General features: G+C 43.8%; 1 protein-coding gene across 2 annotated transcripts in view; it reads left to right on the top strand.

Moving 5' to 3' along the window:
- Nucleotides 1-1,152: 1,152 nt before the first annotated feature.
- AGO2 (argonaute RISC catalytic component 2) overlaps nt 1,153-21,267 on the top strand; it is a 56,497-nt gene continuing 36,382 nt past the window's right edge. For both annotated transcript variants that reach the window (XM_059481761.1, XM_059481753.1), the window contains exons 1-2: nt 1,153-1,358; nt 18,071-18,266. In XM_059481761.1, coding sequence (XP_059337744.1) covers nt 1,328-1,358; nt 18,071-18,266 — 227 coding nt within the window. In that variant the 5' untranslated portion in view covers nt 1,153-1,327. The remainder of the gene's footprint in view (nt 1,359-18,070; nt 18,267-21,267) is intronic.

Here is a 21,267-nt window from a genome sequence, read left to right as displayed (position 1 = left end):
TACTAAACTTTACTTGTGTACAGTACCAGACATTATCTGGTTGACAAGGACAATAAGGCAACCCCACCACAGCTGGGTTTCACAGATATGACTAAAAGTGGATATGGGAATCCATGAGGTAACTGAGCTGAGGTTTTCAGAGCAACAGGAGGAATAAAAGAATATAAACAAACAAATCCAAATTTAATTCAAGATCCAGCAGTATGTATAATACTGATGTAATTCCAGCATATCTTTCAAACGTGTAACAGGGAGAGGTAGTGGAGAGGGTGCTAGAGGCACTAAGTCATTTTCCAAGGTCTCACTGAAAGCCACAGGATGACAGAACATAGTCTTAAACTGCGCCAGGGGAAGTTTAGGCTGGGCATTAAGTGGAGTTTCTTCACAGCAAGGGTGATTAAACATTGGAATGGACTGCCCAGGGTGGTGGTGGAGTCACCAGCCCTGGAGGTGTTTAAAGACTGGACACGGCACTCCGTGCTCTGGTCCGGTGATGTCCGGTCGTAGGCTGGACTCGGTGAGCTCCGAGGACTTTTCCAACCTGGCTGATTCTGTGACTCTGCGGGCAGAGTTCAGGCGGGGGCTGCAGGTTGGGATCGGGGGCTGCAGGTTGGGATCGGGGGCTGCAGGCTCAGGTTGGGATCGGGGGCTGCGGGCTGGGATCAGGGGCTGCAGGTTGGGAACGGGGGCTGCAGCAGGGAACGGGGGCTGCAGGATCAGGCTGGGATCGGGGGCTGCAGCAGCAGGGACCGGGGACTGCAGGCAGGGATCGGGGGCTGCGGGCTCAGGCAGGGATCGGGGGCTGTAGGCTGGGATCGGGGGCTGTAGGCTGGGATCGGGGGCTGCAGCAGGGATCGGGGGCTGCAGCAGGGATCGGGGGCTGCAGCAGGGATCGGGGGCTGCAGGCAGGGATCGGGGGCTGCAGCAGGGACCGGGGGCTGCAGGCAGGGATGGGGGGCTGTGCAGGCAGGGATCGGGGCCCCTGGGCTCGGCAGCGCTCCGATCCCCGTCCCGCTGCCGCTTCCCGCCCGCCCGGCCGGAGGGCGGAGCGCCCCTTCCCCGTGACCCCGCGGCTCCTCCTCCTCCCCTCCCCGCTCCTCAGTGCCGACGAGTAACCTGGATTCCCGGCCCTCCTCCTCCTCCCTCTTTTTTTTTTTTTTTTTTTCTTTCCTCCTCTCCCCTTTTCTTTTCCTCCCCCCTCCCCTTTCCTTCCTCCTCCTCCTCCCCTTCCCCCGACAGCGTAGCCGGGGCTTGGGCTCGCTCCCTCCCCCGTGCCCTCCCCTGGAGCCGCCGCCGCCGCCGCCTCCGCCGCCGCGCACACGGAGACATGTACCCGGGAGCCCCCTCCGCCGGACCCGGTGAGCTTTGCCCGGGTTTGTTTCCCTCCTACGCTCCCCCCGGAGCGGCTTTCCCGGTCCGTGCCCGTGGGGAGCCCCGGGAGCGCCTCGTCCCCCCCCGGCTCGGGCCTGGCTGGAGCGGCGGCCGCGCTGGCCGGGGGAGGAAGGAGGGTCAGGGCGCCGCCGCCACTCGGGCAGGGCCGCGTGTCCGGAGGCCCCTCTGAGGGGAGGGTCGCCTTCCCTGCCCCGCTCCCCCCTCCCTCTGCCGAGCCCTGAGGCCGGCGCGGCTCCCGCTGCGGACCGGGGTCTCCATTTCCTCTCTCCCGGCTCCATCCTGGGATTCCCGGCTGGCCGCGTGTTCGCCGGCGGCCGCGCCGCGATAGTTGCGCTGGGGAAGCGCCCGCATGTCGGGAGGGCTGCGAGAGGTGAGGGCTGCCCTAGGTGTCCTCGGGCTCGCTCTGTGTGGGAGCAAACCTGGCAGCAAAGGAAAAGTGGACGTGCAAAAAGGGTTACCAACTCCCTTAGGAAGGTTTAGTATCACTTTGGGAAAATATAGGTTAATACTGCGCGAGTTTGTGCAGCTCATATGAGACAATGTTTTCTCCTTTTTAGTGTTAGGCTGTTTCTGCGGTGAGAATTCTTATGTAGAAACAACAGTGTTTGGGTGACTGGCGCCTAGTTTTCTTCTAGAAAAGTTTCAAAATAAATGGAACTTTATGCTGTTGCTCTCAATTGCTTTGCATAAGATTTCTTTGCTTAGAGGGATAATCTAGCAGGGACTGGTGTAGGGAAATATAGGACCTGTAACTGAGATGTCTTTTAGTGCTCCTCTTACATACAGATGCTTCTGTAAAAGCATTCATATCTTGCGATCCACAATTAGGTGTTGGGAGGTTTTTTTTGGCTTTTTTTTTTTTCTCTCTGACTTGGTTCTCCTGAAGGGGCAATAATTAGGAAAGATAATTAGGAATATTGTTTTCCTCTTGAAGTACAGTTGCTCTGTTTTTACTTTCTCACCGGGCTCTTGCTGGCACAGCAGGCAGATCGGTCTCTACAGCTCTGTGTCCCTAGACTGATGTTGAAGGTCCTGCTTTCATGTGTGACACCATTGGCACATTTCAGCACCAATAACGTAGGACTAGAGATGTAATCCTTTGGTTTTTGGTGTCGGCACAGGTTCAGTTTCAGTTTACAGGTGCTCATGGTGGCTCACATCGGGCTGTTGCTGTGTTCACCTCCTGGCGATAGATCTTGTTCGAAATTGTGCTTAAGGAGACAGATAATTAAAAATATTACCAGCATATGGGCTGGGAGTAGTTTCATGTGTGGGAGTCTCTTTATCTTTATTTACTCTCTATCCGATCCTACCAGTTTCCCTTTCACTTGGAATGATCTCGCAGCTGGTGGCTGCTGTTTGCCATCAGGGACCCACGTTCGGTGTGTAGGAATTTTTTCCCCTAACTGGAACAAAAGTACCAGTATCAAGCTCCTGCCGCTGCTGTGCTTTCACCAAGTTCTGGCTGGCTCTGTGTTGTCACCGCTGTGTCTCCGGCCGAGCTCATCTCGTGCCTTGTTTACTTCCGAGTTTATCGGGGTGGCTCAGCCCTTTCCCCGGGCATCGGCCGGGCTGGGAGCTGCGGGTTGTTCCGCACATGGGGAGCGAGGCTCTGCTTCCTTCCTGTGCAGTCATCCCCGGGCAGCCCCGGCAGCTTCCTGCTCCGCACACAAGGCATCGTAGAGATTTTTTATTGTGGGTATTTTGTTTTTATTACAGCGAGGGACTGTGAAGTCCCCTGCCACATGTTAATCTGAAAACTACAAACCCACTGTGTGAAATCCTGCCCGGAGCAGAGAGCACAAGTGTGGTTTCCAGCCCCTCACCGAGGCAGGGCTGCTGTGAACACAGCCGAGAGCTGCAGCCTCTCCAGGTCTGTCAGCACATCCTTGACACCAGGGACAGGCTCCATTCATCTCTGCTCTGTCCTGCTGATGCTCAGGAGCTGCTTTGCCCTCCCAGTTCGTGTCCAAGCTGGGCTCTGCAGCCGAGCCCATCCGAGGTGCCCCTGGTGCTGGCCTGCTGCCAGGGGAGCCGCTCAATTTGCCACAGGGTTTGCTATTTTAGTCTTAATTCTTTTTCTGGAAGCAGTATCAAGCAGTTAGGAGGCCATGTCTGACTGATTTCAAAACATCGCTGCTGAACGTGCAAAGTTTGATCAAACATGCTGTTGTGTCAGGAGTAAGGTGGGGTTTTGTACACGAAGGGGTTGTCACAAAATCACTGTTTCCATAATTAGGAAATTAATGATCCCTTTTTGCTTTTTCCCAAATACTGTCTGAGTTCTTGACGTGGTGTTGAATTTGCTGTGACATTGTGTCCATACCCTTTTTTTAGCTTCAAGAAAGTGTGAAAAGTCAAGAATCTGAAAATTTTTCTTTTTTGCAGAAAAAGCTTGATACTGCTACTTTTTTTTGTGTACTTTTTTTAGAAGGAAGAACAGAAAAATGTCATAATAAAAGTACCCTCATTCAGCTAAAAGACTTGATCAAAAGCTTCATAAACTTCTGGAACTTGCACTTCTAGGTCTTAATGTATTTATTAATTCTGAACTTTGCACACCACAGATTTCTCCTTCATTCTTTAAAAGGATAACTGATTTTGCCGAGGGTCCTAATTTATTGTTGAAGCAGTAATTGTCTGAAAAAGAGTGTGAAGTTGATAATAGCTTTGCATGTGAAATACCAACTTTTTTTCCATAGCTCAAAAAGCAACTTTATTAAATTAGTGGTACTAAAGTTATTTTCTTGTCATTTAGTTTTAAGTTACCCTTTAAAAATTGTGAATAGACTGTTGAAACTTTTATAAGTCTGTTTTAGTTTTCAGTGCAGGTACTTGTTTTTACCTTCCATATGTTTTCTTGAAGATTTTGGATGTTAGATGTTGATTCTCTTGGGGAGTCTTCAGTCTTAAAATGTGGTGCAGGGAAAGGTGTGCTCATACCTTGACTGAGGTAGTAGAAATGGCAATTTTTATATCTTCATCTGCTTGAATTTAATCCACCAGTGTCCTCCTAGCTTGTGTTTCAGTGGCAGTGGATGTTTCCCCTGTACAGCCTGTTAAAGGTGTGTTTTTCTTTTCTTAAAAAAAATCATTTTCTGTTCTCTTGGGGGTGGATGTGGACCTGTCTTACCCTGCTGCTGCTGCTATCACAGAGTCATCCAGTTTCTTTGGCTTAATTTTAGACCATAAATTAATGCTGCAATTCCTGGTAAGCTGCCACACAAAGAGGAAAGAATGAAAACTTTGTATGCAGCCTCAGCTCTCTTCATTTTTGCTAAAATTGAAATTGCATTTGACAAAGTTACAGCCTGGAAAACACAGCATGACTTTTTCAAATGTGTTGCTGTCATGACCAATATATTTTCCTAAGGAAAGAAAAATTCTATATCATTATGTTGCCTCAGATAACTGTGTTGTCTTCAGGTGGCTTAAAGATGAGGTGGTTTGATGGAAAGATAATTGGTGGTGTCAGATGTGACGCCAAACTTTCTCCTTTCCTCTCTGAACTGAACTATTCTATTTGCTATTGAAAAGTGAAACATCTTTTTCTGCAGTGATTCTCCTGCTGACTTTGCAGTTGCATGGCATTTTGTGCACTTATTTTTACTTCATCTTGAAGTTTTCCAGTTTTGCAGGATTGTTGTGTGCTGGTACATATTTAGTGGTGCATTGGAATGTACAGAAGCAGTGCAGAGAACACCAAACCTTCCTGACTTCCAGGAAAGTTCTTTTTTCACAGTTTGCAGCCCTTCCTTCACTGCTATCCCCACCAGTCTGCCTCTCTTTCACAGAAGGGTGGAAAAGGGATGTAAATGCTTTAATTCAATAAGAAAAAATCCCTTAGATGATCATCTGGTGTTCTTGTACCCCTTACAACTGTATAGGAAGGAGAGATTTTTCCATTTCAGAAACCAGCCCTTCTAAACACTTCTGGCCTTCCAGAAATCACAGCAATCAGCCAATGAGCACAGTAAACTTCTGCTAAATTGGCTTTGCAAACCCAGATAGTTTTAACTAATTAGGAACTTTACATGCCTGCTGAAAGTCCTGCTCATGTTGGCCTGTCCTGACAGCAGCTTCACAAACTTGTCAGAATTTGGGTGTTTTGCTTCCCTTACTTGATATTTATGCAAAGTACCTGGTCCTGTTTTTAGTGATGATGTTTCTAATATTCAGCCTACCAGAAATGATACCTAAATCTCTAAATGAAGAAAAGTCAGCCTCCAGTATCTTATTTTTGGTAAGTTATGAACTAGAGGGGAAAAAAAAAAAAAGCTGGTGGAAAATATTACGTAGTTTTGACTGTAGTGGCTGTGGGTAGGGATCTGTTCCATGCATTGTCCAATTAATTTGTTTTAGGATCTTGCTTCCTCTCTGATGTACTCACAAAGAGCCCACTAGAATGTAAAATGTCTCTTATCCTATCGACTGGGGAAGCACAGCCCTTTGAGTTCAGTGCAAAGGGATTTTTGGTTGGGTTTTTTTTTCCCCCATGTATTGTAATACACAAATTTGAACTTAAAAATTTCGTTGCACATTTTATACTGCAGAAATTGGGAAAAGACAGAGCTGGATAGTATCCACCCCAGGTAAACTGAATTTGTGTAGTGCCTGTCATGTTTTACACCAGAGCTGTAATTTGTGAGTCCCTGTGGTGTAGCCATTTCTAAGAAGTTGTGCTTTGAAGAGACTTTCTAGTACTGCCCAGGAAGTGGAGGGTTTTTAATTCCTGGAGACTGAGGTGCTGCCTGTATTTTTATATACTCAGGAGTGTTTTAATCAGTGCTGTCTTTTAGTCTGTTTAGTGAGCACCACAGATCAGTGCAATTCATTTTAACCTCTCTATTTTAATTGTTTTACTTTTATTGTTCTCTTTTCAGAACAATATTTGGTGCTTACAAATAACAAGTTTTTGTGTGAGCATTATTTCATTTGTTTCTGTACTCTGTCTTTGCATTTCATACTAAGCAAAATTGCCTCTCCTAAATGCCCTGCTTTGTAGCTGTGCTGCAGCTGTGAAGCCACGTGGCACCTGGTGTCCAGGCTTTCTAGGAAGGAAAGTTTTGTTTGGTTTTATTTCTTTATTTTTTTTTACTGTATGACTTCACAAAAGTGGACCCAGCCAAGGTGGAAGCAACCCACTGATTTAGATGAGAAAATACTGTGGGTCCTGGAATAATCCAGTCAGTCCAAGGCTTGCTTTGAGGTTTTTCTTTTGAATTGGGTACTCATTGAGCTGTCCACAGTGCTACCAAATTTTGTTACTGTTTGGGTTGTGAAAGGGATTTATTTATTTTTTTAATCACGGGTGTGGTGAGAGTGATTTGTTGTAATTTGTAATTTGTTTGTCCTGTTCTATTTTTTCACTTGTGTTCTGTCTTGTGTGGGAGTTTATTGTCCTCTGTAGTGAAAATGTTGGGGAGCAGGTCCCAACATTAGTAAGTCTGGAGTCATGCAGGTCTCTCTCTTTGGGACCAGCATTACAATATTTAACTTCTCAGAGATGCAGAATAACTCAATTTATGGGCTCTACATCTGCAGTTTTGAGCCCTACAGTTTTTCCCAAAAGCTCTCCTGGCACAACCTGATTGAATTCCCTTGTACAAGCTGCTTTATGATCAGAAGGTGGAGAATATTCTTAATAAAATATGTGTGAGTTCTGAAGACTGTGTGTTTAAACAGTACATGAATTTATTGTCTCCTTGTGTCACTTCCAGCCTGTGTTGGGTGTGACACAAGCAGATGGAGAGCAAAACTGAAATTTTCTTTTTTTTGAGAAATAAACAAATCTCAGCTTGTTATTTTGGGAAGCTTGAAACTTCTGAAACTTATCAAGTGTATCAAGTGATATTTATGATTTTGTATATAGTCTAGGAAAAAAGAAATTCTTTTGTGCCTTGGCAGTGTTGGACACCATGGGTGGCTCTGTTTGAGCTGCTCATGTCAGAAAATGGCAACTTTTTGTCTCAGCAATGCTTTTTTATGTTCCTAGTTAACTCATTAAATTTACACAAGAGCTTATTAATGTGAGAAAATAATGAAATTTTAATTTAGTAGTAGGAAGTGTGTGTGGAGGTGCTAATTTAGATTTATTTTAAATAAGCCAATTTTAGGAGAATTCCCAAGAGTGGGGGTTTCACTGGCTTAGCCAGATCAATCAAAAAATTGTTTGAAGTTAAACCTGTCATGTAGATGAATAAAACTTTAAAACACAATTATTACTGGGGCCTCATTATATACCTTCTGAAACTTGTTTAGCAAGTGTTTGCTATTAAGGGCCAGGCATCTGTTCATAGAGAGGGTGAGTTCCTGTCTAAATGTTGCTGTGTTCTTGACTTTGATAATGAACTTTTCTCTGTCCTTTCATACAGCTTGTGGTTTGCACTGAATGCTCCCTTTCTGCTGGTTTTTGTGGGCTTTTTTTATTAATTTCTCTGTTGGTTTTGCACTCTTGCCCCATCCTCCTCCTCCATCAGATCAGAAATCCTCATGGGGCACAAGGCTTTGGGAGAGCAGGGGGTTTCTCTTATTTGTGGTTTTTTACTGCCAGTGAAACAGAAACTTTCTCAAATTATGTTGTCAACTTCAGCTCTGCTGAATATTTCTGTTGTGAAATAGAACTCTCTCTACTGAGAGACATGGGTTTAAATAGAAAACCCTGAAAACCACCAACCCTCCAAACCATAAGCAAAACAAAAAATAAAACAGAGCAGAAATCCAGGTTCATGTAGAAATGACAATGCAGAGGAATTAATTTCTCAGTGAACCAGTGCATTTCATTTTGGGAAGAGCTTCAGTGTTTAATGAGGGAATTTTTAGCAATAACTCATAGGATTCAGAATATTTGCATAAGGGTGTGTTGTTTAAAAGTCAGAGCTCCTTTCAGGAGGAGGAAACTTCCTGCCAAGGCAGGGAAATGAAGCTTTGTTGTCTGGGTCTCCATATGTGATAAGAACACACTAGTGGTGGTTTTTTCCTAATTGTTTGACTTGCAAATTCCCATTAATGCCAAATTTCAGGGAGGCCTCTCTGTATCAAACTTTTATGTGGCTTTTTTAATGTTTCACAGCTGAGTTTTAGTTTGTATCAGGTAATATGAGAACATCAGTTGCTTACAAGAAGCAGGTGGAGGAAAAAACCCTGAGGTGTAATGGAAAAAACAAATTCTGATAGGGGACTTGTGCTGCCAGCCCACACTCTGTAATAGCTCAGTTATTCCATGATTAGGAACCTGCATTTTGCCCTCTTTGCAGTGATGCTGGAAACCACAGCCCTATCTCTGGAAACCACAGGAGATACTGCTGCATGTTGAAGATGCTGCTACAGCTGCTCCCACTGTCTGAAATGATAAAATAAAGCATAACCTTGGTTCTTAGCTGGGAATTTTCTATTCTGAACCTAAACCACGAGAGTGTTCATGTGTTTGTAGATTAATCCAGTGTGGGTATGGGAAAAGATTGTTTTTTTTCCCAAGGAAGACACGACTACTTCTGAATTACAGCTCTGCAGTTGAGTTTTGTATATTAAAAACTGTTAAGGAATGAAGAAAACCTAATTTTTATTTTTACATTTTGCACAAAACCACTGCCAGCGAAAGCCTGTGTGGGTATGAAATGTGCTTGCAAAGGTACAGCTCAAAGCAGAACCATCCTAACTTCTTTCTTTAGTTAGCTGAGCACAAATCACTTCTGTGTTTCATTAAGTTGTGCACAATGCAGATCCCACAGGGAACGTGGATCTGGGGCCTCTGTGGCACCAGCTCCCAGCTGGTGAGGCCCAGCTCATGGAAAACCATGCCAGTGGCCATGGAACAGAGCCTGAGCCATGAAACTCATAAATTCAGTGGAGCTGTGGGCACTGGTGGCTCTGGAAATGCAGGAGGAGAGGATGGGGGTGATGGTGGGGGAGCAGCACTGCTGAGAGCTCTGACTCTGCTTTGGGGGATTTGATCTCTCCAGCATCCCCTCATGGGCTGTAGTGCAGAGAGCAGTTCTTACTGTGTCTGAGCAGGACAAAAATCCTCTTTTACACTCTCTCACAGGGTGAGCTGTGCAGCTCTGGAGGTGCTGTGTGGTGGCAGCTGGGTGTGCAGGTGTGCAAGTGCCTAAAGACGGGGCTGGGTGTCCCTGCTGAGCTCAGCTCTGCACCTGCAGCACTGGATTCACTGTGGCTCCTGGGGACTGGAGAGAATTGCTGTCTGTCTGTCTCATGTTCACACCAAGCAGTGATGGAAATTTGAGGCTGTGTGTGAAGTTTTTTGGGAGGCTCAATCCTGATGGATGAAGAAGTCATGCTTTACCAGCCTCATAGTGACCCAAAACCAAACCAAGTAACCCAGTGCAGGGTGGGTTGGGCTGTTCCCTACACACCTGTGCAGTTCCAAGTGTCTGCTAGTACAGGAGGAGGGGGAGCCACATTTCTTTCCTATCCTAAATGCAAACAAGGGGTAAGGGAAGCATGATGTGGGGTGATGAATATGGAACTTCTGGTCTTACCTTCTCTGGAGGAGAAGCAGCCTGAAGGGAGCAATAGGTGCTGGTAGGTGGGTTGGGGTTTTTTGTTCCCTCATAAAATATGTGTTTATTCACTTTGGGTCTTTTGAAATGGCAAAGAACAGAGGTTGTATTGAATGGAGGCATTGCTTTTTATGAATGCAGAGAATACCATTATATTCTGTATTTCAAATTGTTAGGAAAGACATCTGGAGTTAGTTCAGCATTTTCTAAGGCATGGAAAAGGGAATGAATCATGATGGTCAAATGTGATAAAAAGCACTAAGAATGTTCTCCATTTCCCCCTTCATTGAGTAGAAGCTTGTCTGAAGATGGAGTTATTTTGTACTTTGAATTCACATTTAACTTCAAACTGGGCTGCTGACTTGTGGGTAAGCCATAAGCATCTCTCCATTGTTTGGCTGAGGCTCTCTTTTGGATGGCTTAATTCAAGCTGCAGCTTGTAATTAAAAGCATTTCTCTGGCCCTTAAGGAGGGTTCTGGTAGGACTTGGTCAAATTCCACATGCAGGGATGGGTTGAGGCACCTGGTTTGTGAGCAGTGAGGGTGGAAGTTCTGCACTTTGGGTGCTCTGGGGGTGCTCTGCCACTGCTCACCCCACTTGCAGGTGCTGAGAAGCAGCTTGTTGACAGTTAGAAATTTGGAGGCTGACTTGGAAGGTCAAGGCTGCAAGGAGAATGTGGGAGGAAAGCAGAGTACTAACACTTGGTGCCTTTTGCTGGTTGACATTGTCCAGAAGCAGCTTGTAGGCTGGAAAGAACTTTCTGCTGGAGCCTTGATCTCTTCCATTCTTCTTTCTGCTGCCTCCTTGATCCCCTCCTCTTCAGTTCTTTTGTTATTGCATATTCCTCTTTGAAATGTTGTCCTGACTTTAAAGCAGGCTGGATTGAAGTCTGGCTTCTCCCTTTGATGTGTGACTGCAGCTCACACCTCTGGTGTCTGGGGTGATTCTGCTCTCAGTGATCACATCACTTCTGGCACTCTGAAAAGGTCCTGTCTGTGTCCCACAGGGGTCACAAAGGCATCAGGGTAACCAAGGGAGCTGCAGATCTGTAACTGGTTACTTATTCCAGACAAAATCATCACAGAATGGGTTGGGCTGCCCCTCTGCAGATCATCCTGTCCAACCTGCCTGCCATGGGCAGGGACATTTTTCAGGAGGTAAAAGGGTTGAGTTGGAAGTCAATCTTGCATGAATTCTTTCACAGGAAGTGCCCATTATTCAATAAAATGATGTCTGGAGTAATCTGTTAAACATAATGAGATTACAGTTATGAGGGCAGTGCTGTTTATCCAATACTTTCACTTTTGTTAAGGTCTTTAATTTCATACTACAGCACTAAGAAACTGGAAGCAATCTGGCAGAGTAGTATCAAACATCTCAATGGTCATGCAAGGACCTTAAAATATCACCAAATGTGAGCTCCTTCATTTCTGCTCATCAATATTAAGCCAACCCTCTTGCTTGTAGCCCACTTTGACACATGCAATGTGCTGTGCTTAGAAAGTGTGGTAGCTGCTCACTGAGAGACCAGAAGAACCTTTTGAGTGGGGTTTTGACAAAAATGACAACTGAAAATCTGATTACATCATTCCTCTGCTCCCTTTGTGGCTTGTTGAGTTCTTGCAGATTAATAGGTACCTCTGTAACATTTTTGTTGTGCATTATCTAATGAAGAATGTTATAGCTTCTGGTTTCCAGGCTCTAAAACATCCTTAATGAGCAGCAGACAGACTTACAGGTCCCATATAGATTCCTCTGGCCCTAAAATATCAAGGGACTGTGAGCTGCAGCTTTGGGTTTCCCTTATCTCACAGAAAACACTGCCAGCCTCTCTCCTATCGTTCCCTAACGGTTCTTAGCAGAAAGCCAGAAGTTAAACTTCTTTATAAAGCCCAGACAGTCAGGAAACTTGTAGAGAGCCCCAAGTTTTTCTTTAGTTGGGTCCCAAAAAGAAAAGGCTGAACTCCCTGTATTTTTTTTTCTTGCTCTATTTATGTGTGACTAAAATACATAAAACTCTGCACAGATCCTGTCACAGATCCGTACTGGGTGTTTTCCACATTCTTTCTGAATTCCTTCTGTTACTGGCAGTTGAATAACTATTTGTGGAAATCCTGTTTCCCCTGGTGTGGGGTGTCCCCTTTCCAAGTCTCCCTTTCTCTCACTTCAAAGAGCACTTCCAGGAGGGGACAGTGGCCCTTGGGCACTGGGGGAAGGAGCATGTGGCACACCAGGAGGGGTGCAGGGAATCAGTGGGCTCGGCCTTAGGAAGAGGAGGGGAAGGGGTGATCTCAGGAACCTTTGGAGCAGATGGAGCCAGTCCTGTGGCAGGTGCACCAGAGCAGGGCAGAAGCTGGAGCACAGGAAGCTCCAGCTGAGTAGAAGGCAAGTTTGTTTTACCATGGGTGTGGAACGGATTGTAGAGGTGTTGTGGAAACTCTGTTCTTTAAGATATTCAAAACTTGACAAGTCAGCCTGGCCTCTTCCCACCTGTGCTGCTCTGTGTTCATGATCCTCTGCTCCTCTGCAGCAGCTGCTGGAGGGTGTTCCTTTGCCAGCCTTGGTTCTTTTTAACCTGCTCATGATGAACAAACACATTTGTCATTTGATTTATTTCTTGCAGTTCTGGAGGCAAAATAGCTGCTCAGTAGTTGAGGACAAGTTATTAAATCCCTTTTTTTGCCCAAAGAGCATCCTCTCTGTGTCTGTGTGATGGCATCAGACACTGACCTGGAGGCAGCAGTGAATGTGCTCAGTGGTTGTTCCTGAAACACCTTCAGTGGTGATCTGGAAGAGCAGCCCCGTTATCTGATATTGGAAACCTTATCCCAAAGTGATGCTTTCAAATAAAGCTTCTTTCACCTTGGTTTCATTTGGAGATTTTAGAAAAATGGTTTTAGAGAGTCTTCCCTTAGCAAATGTAGATTGCATGAGCCCAATGCTAAAACCTACTGAGAGTTGTGAAAACATCACCTGGTTATTAAATATGAGTTAGGACTTGCCGCACAAGGAAACTTATTGATATAATTGCACTGGGGTAATTATGCTCAGATGATTTCCTGTGTCAACAAGCCCTTCCATGCAACTTGTTTGGCCCCTTCTTATTTAGAAACTCATTAGGCCTCTGCCTGCACATTAAAATTGCATAATTCTTTGCTAAAAAATCTCCAATGTGCAACTTTCATGCTGACTGGCAGCACTTCCAGCATGCTGAGCAGGCCAGCAGTTAAGCTTTAAAAAATGGTGAAAGACAAAAGAAATGAATGGTCCAAGTCTGGGAAATGGTTCATGGAGCACATGGTGCTGGAAAACCATCACTGCATAATTGTGTGGATTTTAGAGTGAAAGCTTGTCAGAGTGTGTGGCTCATTCACACCTTTTATAGACTGGGAGTGTCTTGGCCTGCTCACTCCCTGAGTCATTTTGTCTCTGATTTTGATCCTCAGTAATGTGCAGCAGTAAGAGCAGCTAGCCTTGTGTTCACAATAGTTTTCAATTTGCAAAAATTATTTTTACTAGCACAGCATTTCTATGATTATCCAGGTTTCCTCTACTGCCACCTTCCCCCCCTGTCTTTTGACAGAGTAATTTTGCTTGATTGCTAATTTTATTTCATAAAACTGCCACAAGACTGTTATTTTTCTGATATCTGTCTTTTCCAGATTTTTTTTTTGGTGGAAATTGCTGCTTTTAAGATTGATAGCTATGAACATTTTGTTTATGTAAATGGGATAAATTATAATAGGAAGTCTGATTTCTTTCTTGATAAAAGTAAGCCTAAAGACAGCATGTGGGCACCTCATTATTCCACACCCAGCTCACCTTAATTCACACCTTGAAAATGTGGCTCTTGATGGTCTCAATCATCATATCAAGGTTGAAATGCTCTTATTATTCATTTTATCATCTGGCAAATGAGATGATAAAATCCATCCATCCAATTCTTACTCCATGGATGCTCCAGTTTATTAGTCTTCCATCTTTTTTCTAGTCCCTTCTTTCCTTGACAGATTTTTAAAACTGAAATCCAGGAATACATGTGGATTTTCCAATGCTTTGAAAACTGTCTCCAGAAGCAGTATCTGTGTTCATGAAGGTGTCTCTGCATGAATTTTGGCAGGTTTCCCTGGGCAGGGCATCACTTCCAGCTCAGATGTCCAGTGCTGTCCTCTGTAGCACCACTGAAAAAGCTTCCTAAGGAACCTGGGCACTAAGGAGAATATTCCTGTATTGGTGCAGCTTCTGTCACATGTAAAAGCGAGTGGTGGGAGTTCTGCAGGGGTGTTTGAACAGGGAGATGGGGCAGCTGGATCACTGAATGCAGCAATTGTGCCTCCTGCTTTATTTCTCTGTTCTGCCAGCACCAAATCCAGCATTTTGTGATTCTACCCTTCACAGCTGCTTGCTGCAATAACTTCCACGCCAGATAGTTTGATTTTGCTTTCTCAATTTGAGGCAGTAGTGCAAGGAGTGAGTGCAGCTGGGTGGGTGCAATATTTGGTGTTTGGCCCCTGGAGCTCAGTTCCCATCCCTCACACATCCGTGTCTGTTTCAGATGTAGGCTGAGCTCTTATCGGGTCCCTGCTGCTGTTTAATAAACAGCACTTATCTCCTTGAAGCAACACCCTGCCCTAAATAAGTTTTGCCTTGGGAGTTGAGCCAGAAATAGCTTCACCCCTCTCCCCACCTTATTTTTTTTTTCTCCTTTAATTGGATCGTAAAACCCAAATAATTGAAAAAACTGTTCAGGATGGAAATAGAGGGTGGCAGTGGTCCTGCTCTCTGGGCAGCTTGGTGCTTTTTTATCTCTGTAAGTCATGCAGGTTATAAAAATGCCTTCACATCTTTCCCCAGGAATCTGTGCTTCTCTCAGTGTTTCATCTTAGTCTCAAAAATGGGGCTGAACCCTCACTTTTATTCACTGTTTGTCACTGAAGCTCCAGTGGAGGAATTGAGCAACATGTGTTCATGCTGATCCCTGAACATTTACAGATATGGCTTTGTAATGCCCCTGTGAAGCATTAAACAATCCCATTTTAAAGCAGAGGGAGGATTTATTGCTTAATTACAGAATTTCTTAATTTGGCATAAATAGCTTGTGGGGATGTGTGTCCCCTTCCACTATGCTTCTCTTTGTACTTCCAATATCTAAGTGTAATTTTTTTATTATTTTGAAAATTATAAAAGTCATGATGTACAAAATATGGCACAGAAAAGGAAGAGCAGTGGAATTAGGATGTGACAGTAGATACAGAAATGTTAGAAGGCATAAAAATCATTGGGAAAGAGAAGGGAAATCAATGTATTGATAACAGTTGGCCAGGTAATAGTGGAAGGCAATGTGGAATGCAGAGTGTGGATTACAAGAAATGGAACTGTTAAAATACAGGAGCCTGGATAGAAAATTAAAATATTTTATAATGGGTGGTGTTATGAGAATCATGGAAACACACAAAAATCACAGAATAAAGTTGATGACTAGGACATAATTTTCAAATGGAATAATTCTGTTACAGAAATATGAAAATAAAAATGTGTGCAGTGGTGATCTGTAAAGGATTCAGCAGCAGAGTGACTGAAAATGCATGTGGGAGACAGATTATTTTAAAATTTGGGCGAGGGGGTGGAAGTGATGGCAAACTGGATTCTGGAGGAGGAGAGGTGGCTGCTTTGTGCACATCCTCCTGATCAGATTTGGAGGTGGATCACAGAAACCTTTGGTGTATTGCAAGTACAAATATTTGTAGGAGTATTTTTGTATTTTTTCTGCTACTTCTGCCACTCCACTGGAGTGGCAGTGCTGTCAATAACTCTGTTAGGTGTCCTGTCCTCAGCAGAGGATTCCTTCCATCAATGTCACATCCAGTGGGAATTTGTCACACCAAACAGGGGAAATGGTGACTGCAGGGCCACCTGAGTGAGTTAATCACCATCAGAAAAATGTGAAATCACCAGAGGGCCTGGAAGTGTCGGGAAAAAATGAAAATTGATGTCTTAGAAATCAGGATGTGTAGGAATTTAGGAAAAATAAAGAGCCAAAGGTTGAGAAGAATCATGAGCTGTGTTTTGTCCTGCCTTGAGGGATGGAGGTGGGTAAGGGCAGATGCAGAGGGGCTGCTCCTGGCAAGGCTCCCTTACAGATAAGAGCTAAGGTGATATCTAGGGTTGGCTTAGAGATAAGAACTAAGGTGATATTTGGCTCCATTCCTCCGGGCAGCTGTGGACCCTGCAAGAGCAATGTGGATGAATAATAATACTCAAATAAAAATTGCTATATTGCCATTGAAGGCAAAACTGAAGTACTGAAACATGAAGTTTTAGGTTATGGAAATGCAGATTTTCAGCAAGAAGTGACTTTAATGTGTTGATTGTGTTTGTGTTGGAGAACCACAGTGTTTAATGGTAATATTTATAAAAGGGAGGGGAAATAAGGGAAACTGGGTTTCAGTAGCCTGAATTAGAAGGGTGGATACCATAGAATATGTTTGGGAGACCAGAAACAAGATTTTCAAAAATTAATAAGATCAGAAACAAGATTTTTAAAAAATAACAACAAACCCCTCTATCATTTTCCCATTGTCAAATCTGATTAAGTATTTGGTGCTTGGGAAAATTGGTGCTGACTGTTAGGAGGCTGGTAAAAAAAGGGAGACACTCATGAGTGGGAAACTGGCTATGGGAAGTGTTGAGGGGTAAAGTGGGGCATTGATGCTACTGATGTTGGGAATGGTTTAATTATTTCATTAGCATTGAAATGAAATGTTCATTAGGAAATGTTCATTAGCAAACATTGCATAAATGTTAGGGATAAGTATGTGACATTTCATCAGAGGTATAGGAGGCATTGTCAGGAAAAGGAGAATCTGAGCATCATTCAGCAAGCAGCAGGTTAATAGATATGGATTAGAAAAGTTGATTTATTAAAGACAATGTAGCTGGGAGTTCATGGGGAATTGGGAGATGATCATAAACACCTGAAATGGGTGCACCTGCCCTGAGTGGTCACTGGAGGCCTTTACAAGGCAATGGTACAGCAGGCAAAAGCAGTTTAGAGCTCATTAATCTGCCTTTTCCAGTTGAGAGGTGGAAGCACAGTGTGGTTATCACTTAGTCTTCCCCAGGAAAAATTACTGGAAGGATGAGAATGATGAAGCCTGATTTTTGAGTATGGACTAACAGAAGGAGCATAGCCTAAAATTTAGTCTTAAATGTGTATTTGGTTTAAATCTAGAAGTACAGTCAGGAGTATTCAATATGAAGGCCACCAAATATAACCTGCCATGAATAAATAAAAATGGAAGGATGTTTTCTGAGCATTAGAGAAAGGGTGGAAAAGTGGTGACAGATTTGTTAATGAAGGGATGTGAATTGTTTCTGGTGCTAGCAGAGAACTGAATTTGATAATCTTAAGAAACCACACCTGGATTCTTACATAAGTAATGAGAAACCTCCTGGCTTGCTTCAGGTGTGGAGATTTTGCTGCAAGTTGTTGTTGCTCCAGAGCACAGAACACCTGAGCACTGCGGCTGCAGAAATTTTGAGTGCTCAAGTTGGTACCTTGCACACTTCTCTGTGGATTTTTAATGGATTTTCCTGGATTGAAACAACAGCAAACTGCCTCTGTGCTTCTGCTTCATGTTATCTGAGCAACAGCTGATGTTTGAGCTCAGGAATTGAGCACAGCAGCAGTAGAGTATTTGCTCTGTTTTCTGTGTGAAAGAAGCAGTAGGATATAGTTCAGTTCTTATACAGGACTTTGCAGAGAGCTGCAGCACAGAGGAAAGTGATGGAAATTCCATTTTATAGGTGTTTGCTCAAATAAATGTGGGTGGATTTGTTTTAAAATGAAAGGAAGAGCTTGGTTCTTGCTTTCCTGCTTGCTCTGTGAAATTCCACCCAGATGACTTGTATAGGAAAATGCAACTGATTTTAAATTTTTTTCAGTATTTGGGGCTAGGAAATTCAACAAATTGTGAACCAACATGAGAAAGAAAGAGAAAACAGAATTCATGGTCTCCTGAAAACGGGGTTTGGGCTTTTATTTTCTTTTTTTAAGTTGTTTAATATGCTGGGCTTCCCTGGTCCAATAGCCTGTAAATTTGATGAAATGTCAATGTGAGACAGCTGATGGCTAAGTTGTGCTTTCTCTCTTTTGCAGTGCTCACACCTCCTCCCCCGTTGCCACCACCAATACAGGGATATGCCTTTAAACCTCCTCCTCGACCAGATTTTGGCACTTCTGGGAGAACAATCAAACTGCAGGCCAACTTCTTTGAAATGGACATTCCTAAAATAGATATCTACCATTATGAATTGGATATAAAGCCAGAAAAATGTCCTAGAAGAGTTAACAGGTAACACTGTGCTTTGCTTTTCCTCAGTTTATTTGCAGTCTTGTTTTTCTTTGAAAAAGCTGGAGCCAGGTGCCCTTCCTGGTGTCTGGAACGATGTCTGGCTTTAATCAGTGATTGCACTGATCACTTCAATTAATAAGACATGTAAATACTTTTTTTTTTCTTCCAAATCTTTACTGGGATTGATTTTGTCAGAATCTTAAGATGCTGCTGATTGAAGCCACTGGTGGCAGATGGATAAGCTGTATTAGCTCTATTTAAGCTGGGTCAGTATAAACCAGCTTGATAAAAATGATTTCTTATTACCTAAATAAGGTTAAATATTGGGGTGTAATTGGCTGAAGTCCTTCAGGATGGAGCTGGTGATTCCAGCTTGTTTTCCCACCTTTCCCTGCTCACAAGAGGTGACAAAACCCATTTGTTTGTGGGAGAGGATTATGGAGTTACTAAAGCAGGTAAGAAATTCTCCTTCATCAGTAGATTCTATATAAGGGAAAGCTGTGCTCCTGAAGGAGAGAGCAAGGTGAAAACAGGGCTCAGCTGTCCAGGGAAACAGCAGCCAGGTCTTGCCTTCGGCACCTGTGCCCTGTTGGAGTGTGCAACTTCATTGACTTGAAAAAGGAGCAGCCTTGCCAGGAGTGAAACTTGAGAATGAGACTTGGCACCAGCTGCAAACCACAAGTGTCATCATCATAACTACACCTTGACTCTGGAGGATTGCAGTGGCCTGTTTGTATACTCAAGAGCAAAGCCTTTCCTTGTTAAAAGGTGACATGGGTGGAACCAGCTGTCACTAGAATAAACAGTGTGGAGTCAAAAAAGCCACCTGAAAGCCACGGTTTTCCTGCTGTGAGTTAATAAACCTGAGGGCATTCCCATTGTTAAACTGAGGAGTTGGTAATGATAGTGTTCTCACAAATCAGCATCACTGCGCTTTGCTGCCCTGTTTTTTTTTTTTTTTACTTCCTGTGGTGATCTATTATTAGTTTAATTTTTCAGCTAGTCAAGAGCTGAGGTTAATTTCAAAAGCAAACACCGTTGTTAAGTGCATGAAGCTGAACTCTCTTCTTCCCCAAGGCAACTGCTGATTTCACTGAGGTGCACTGGAGCACTGCAAAACACTTGGAGCAGTCACTTTTTTCATAAGGGGAGCTGTGAGAATTTTGCTTTCCTGACCTGTCCCTGCCACCACTCCAGCTGTGCCAGCTGCTGCTGCTGATCCAGATTTCCTCTGCAGCTCTCTGGGGGCCAAATGCTGCACAGCTCAAGTGTATGTGAGCACCTCCCTTACAGTCCTCCCTTGCTACAAAACCTCAAGCCGTTTTTTCTCACTGCAAGGGCAGATTCTGTTCAGTAGCAAGTTCTTCCTCCAGTGCTTGCTGATGACCTGCTCTGCTTGGCCAGTTAGTCACTCCTGTTCTGTGGTGACAGGAGCAGGTACAGACCTACACAGGTGAAATGCCTTTTGCAGTAAGCAGAGATGCCACAGATGCATTCAGCAGTGCTGTGGTGGATGTTTCTCAGGGCAGTGTGGTAAAAATACAATTTGGATTCACATGCTGAAGTGTGTTTTGTTTCTTTTGAGTACTTACTGTATATGTTCCTATACTCACCTGCACCTAGGTTTTTGTGAGCTGTGACCTGTGTCTATACATGCTATACATGAATTTCTGTGTGTGCAAATATATTCATATATATATATATTCAAATACATATATCCTATATATATATTAATATATATATATATTCAAATATATATATATAATATATATATAGAGAGAGAGAGGATTATGCAGGATGCACATGTAATCCAATTCTGAATGATGATTTTTTACAGCTGCATTACAGGTTTCTGGTATTTTGATTCTATAATTCACATGTATATAGTAAGTAGTTTTTATCATTGCTTTATGTGATATAGCCTCTACAAAGGAGAGAGGGAGGTTTTATTTTTTGCTCTACTCCCTCATGTGTGTCAGCTTTGTTCTTCAGTTTTACTGCAGTTGTGCTATGACCCTGCAGACCCCATTGCAGGGTGTATCCACTGTAGATGCAAGTTCCACACTGAGACATGAGCTGGAGCAGGACTGGAAAACACAGCTGGGACAATGTGCTCCTGAATAATACAGTCTGGCTACAAACTCTGTACATGAGGCAGATCAGTTTGGGTGGTTGGGCAGGCAGAGTGGGCAATGTGAGTTTAATTCTGCACTCTGGGTGCGCTCAATTTAATTTTTGAGGATTTCTGCAAGGTGAGATCTGCCTGCAGTTGCCAGCCCAGGGTTCTTGGTGAGCTTACATGACCTTGGTAGAGCAGTTGTCCCAAAGGGCTGAAGTTAATGAAGTGGTAAATAACTCTTCTCTTAACTCTGCATGGAGAAAATAACTTATTTTTCTTAAAAATCTCTCCACCCACAGCTGAGAAGCACCATTGCTAATTGTCGATGTGGTTTGAAGCTTGAAAACATAAATCAAGTGGAAGTGTTCATTTTTTTTATATAAAGCAGTTAACAAGTGGAAGAACTTGCTCAGGAGGAGAGTGGGGTTTCCATGCTCAATCTTAAGGTTGAAAAATACCTTCTTCCTCCCAGTTATGTACTTATTCAGTCACACTCTGAGGCAGATATTACTGGGTCAGGTTTGATTCATGCTTTGAAATAGTTTCAGTGGCCTCATCTTATTTTAAGATAAACCTTGGGACACAGCAAAGAAATTGCCAATTAAAACAATCTCAGTTCTTTCCTTGAGTGAGTTCAGTTTTGTCTCAGGTTTTGCAGCTCTGTAATCCCTACCTGAGTGCTGGGTTAATTCCCTTGCCAAGTCAGGGTGCCTGAGCAGCCTCTGTGAGCTGGTGCTTGTCAGCAGTGCTGGGGGAGCAGTGGTTTCCTTTCTGTGCCCCTTTAACCTCTCAATGCCCTTTTGGCCCTGATTGTGTGTTAAGATTGCAGCCAGCTGATGGATTTTAGGTAGTACAGGTGCACTGAGGTATGTCTCTCTGGGG

The sequence above is a fragment of the Ammospiza nelsoni genome, chromosome 1, assembly GCF_027579445.1.
Source record: "Ammospiza nelsoni isolate bAmmNel1 chromosome 1, bAmmNel1.pri, whole genome shotgun sequence".
NCBI lineage: Eukaryota > Metazoa > Chordata > Aves > Passeriformes > Passerellidae > Ammospiza > Ammospiza nelsoni.
This window is presented reverse-complemented; position numbering and strand designations above follow the sequence as displayed.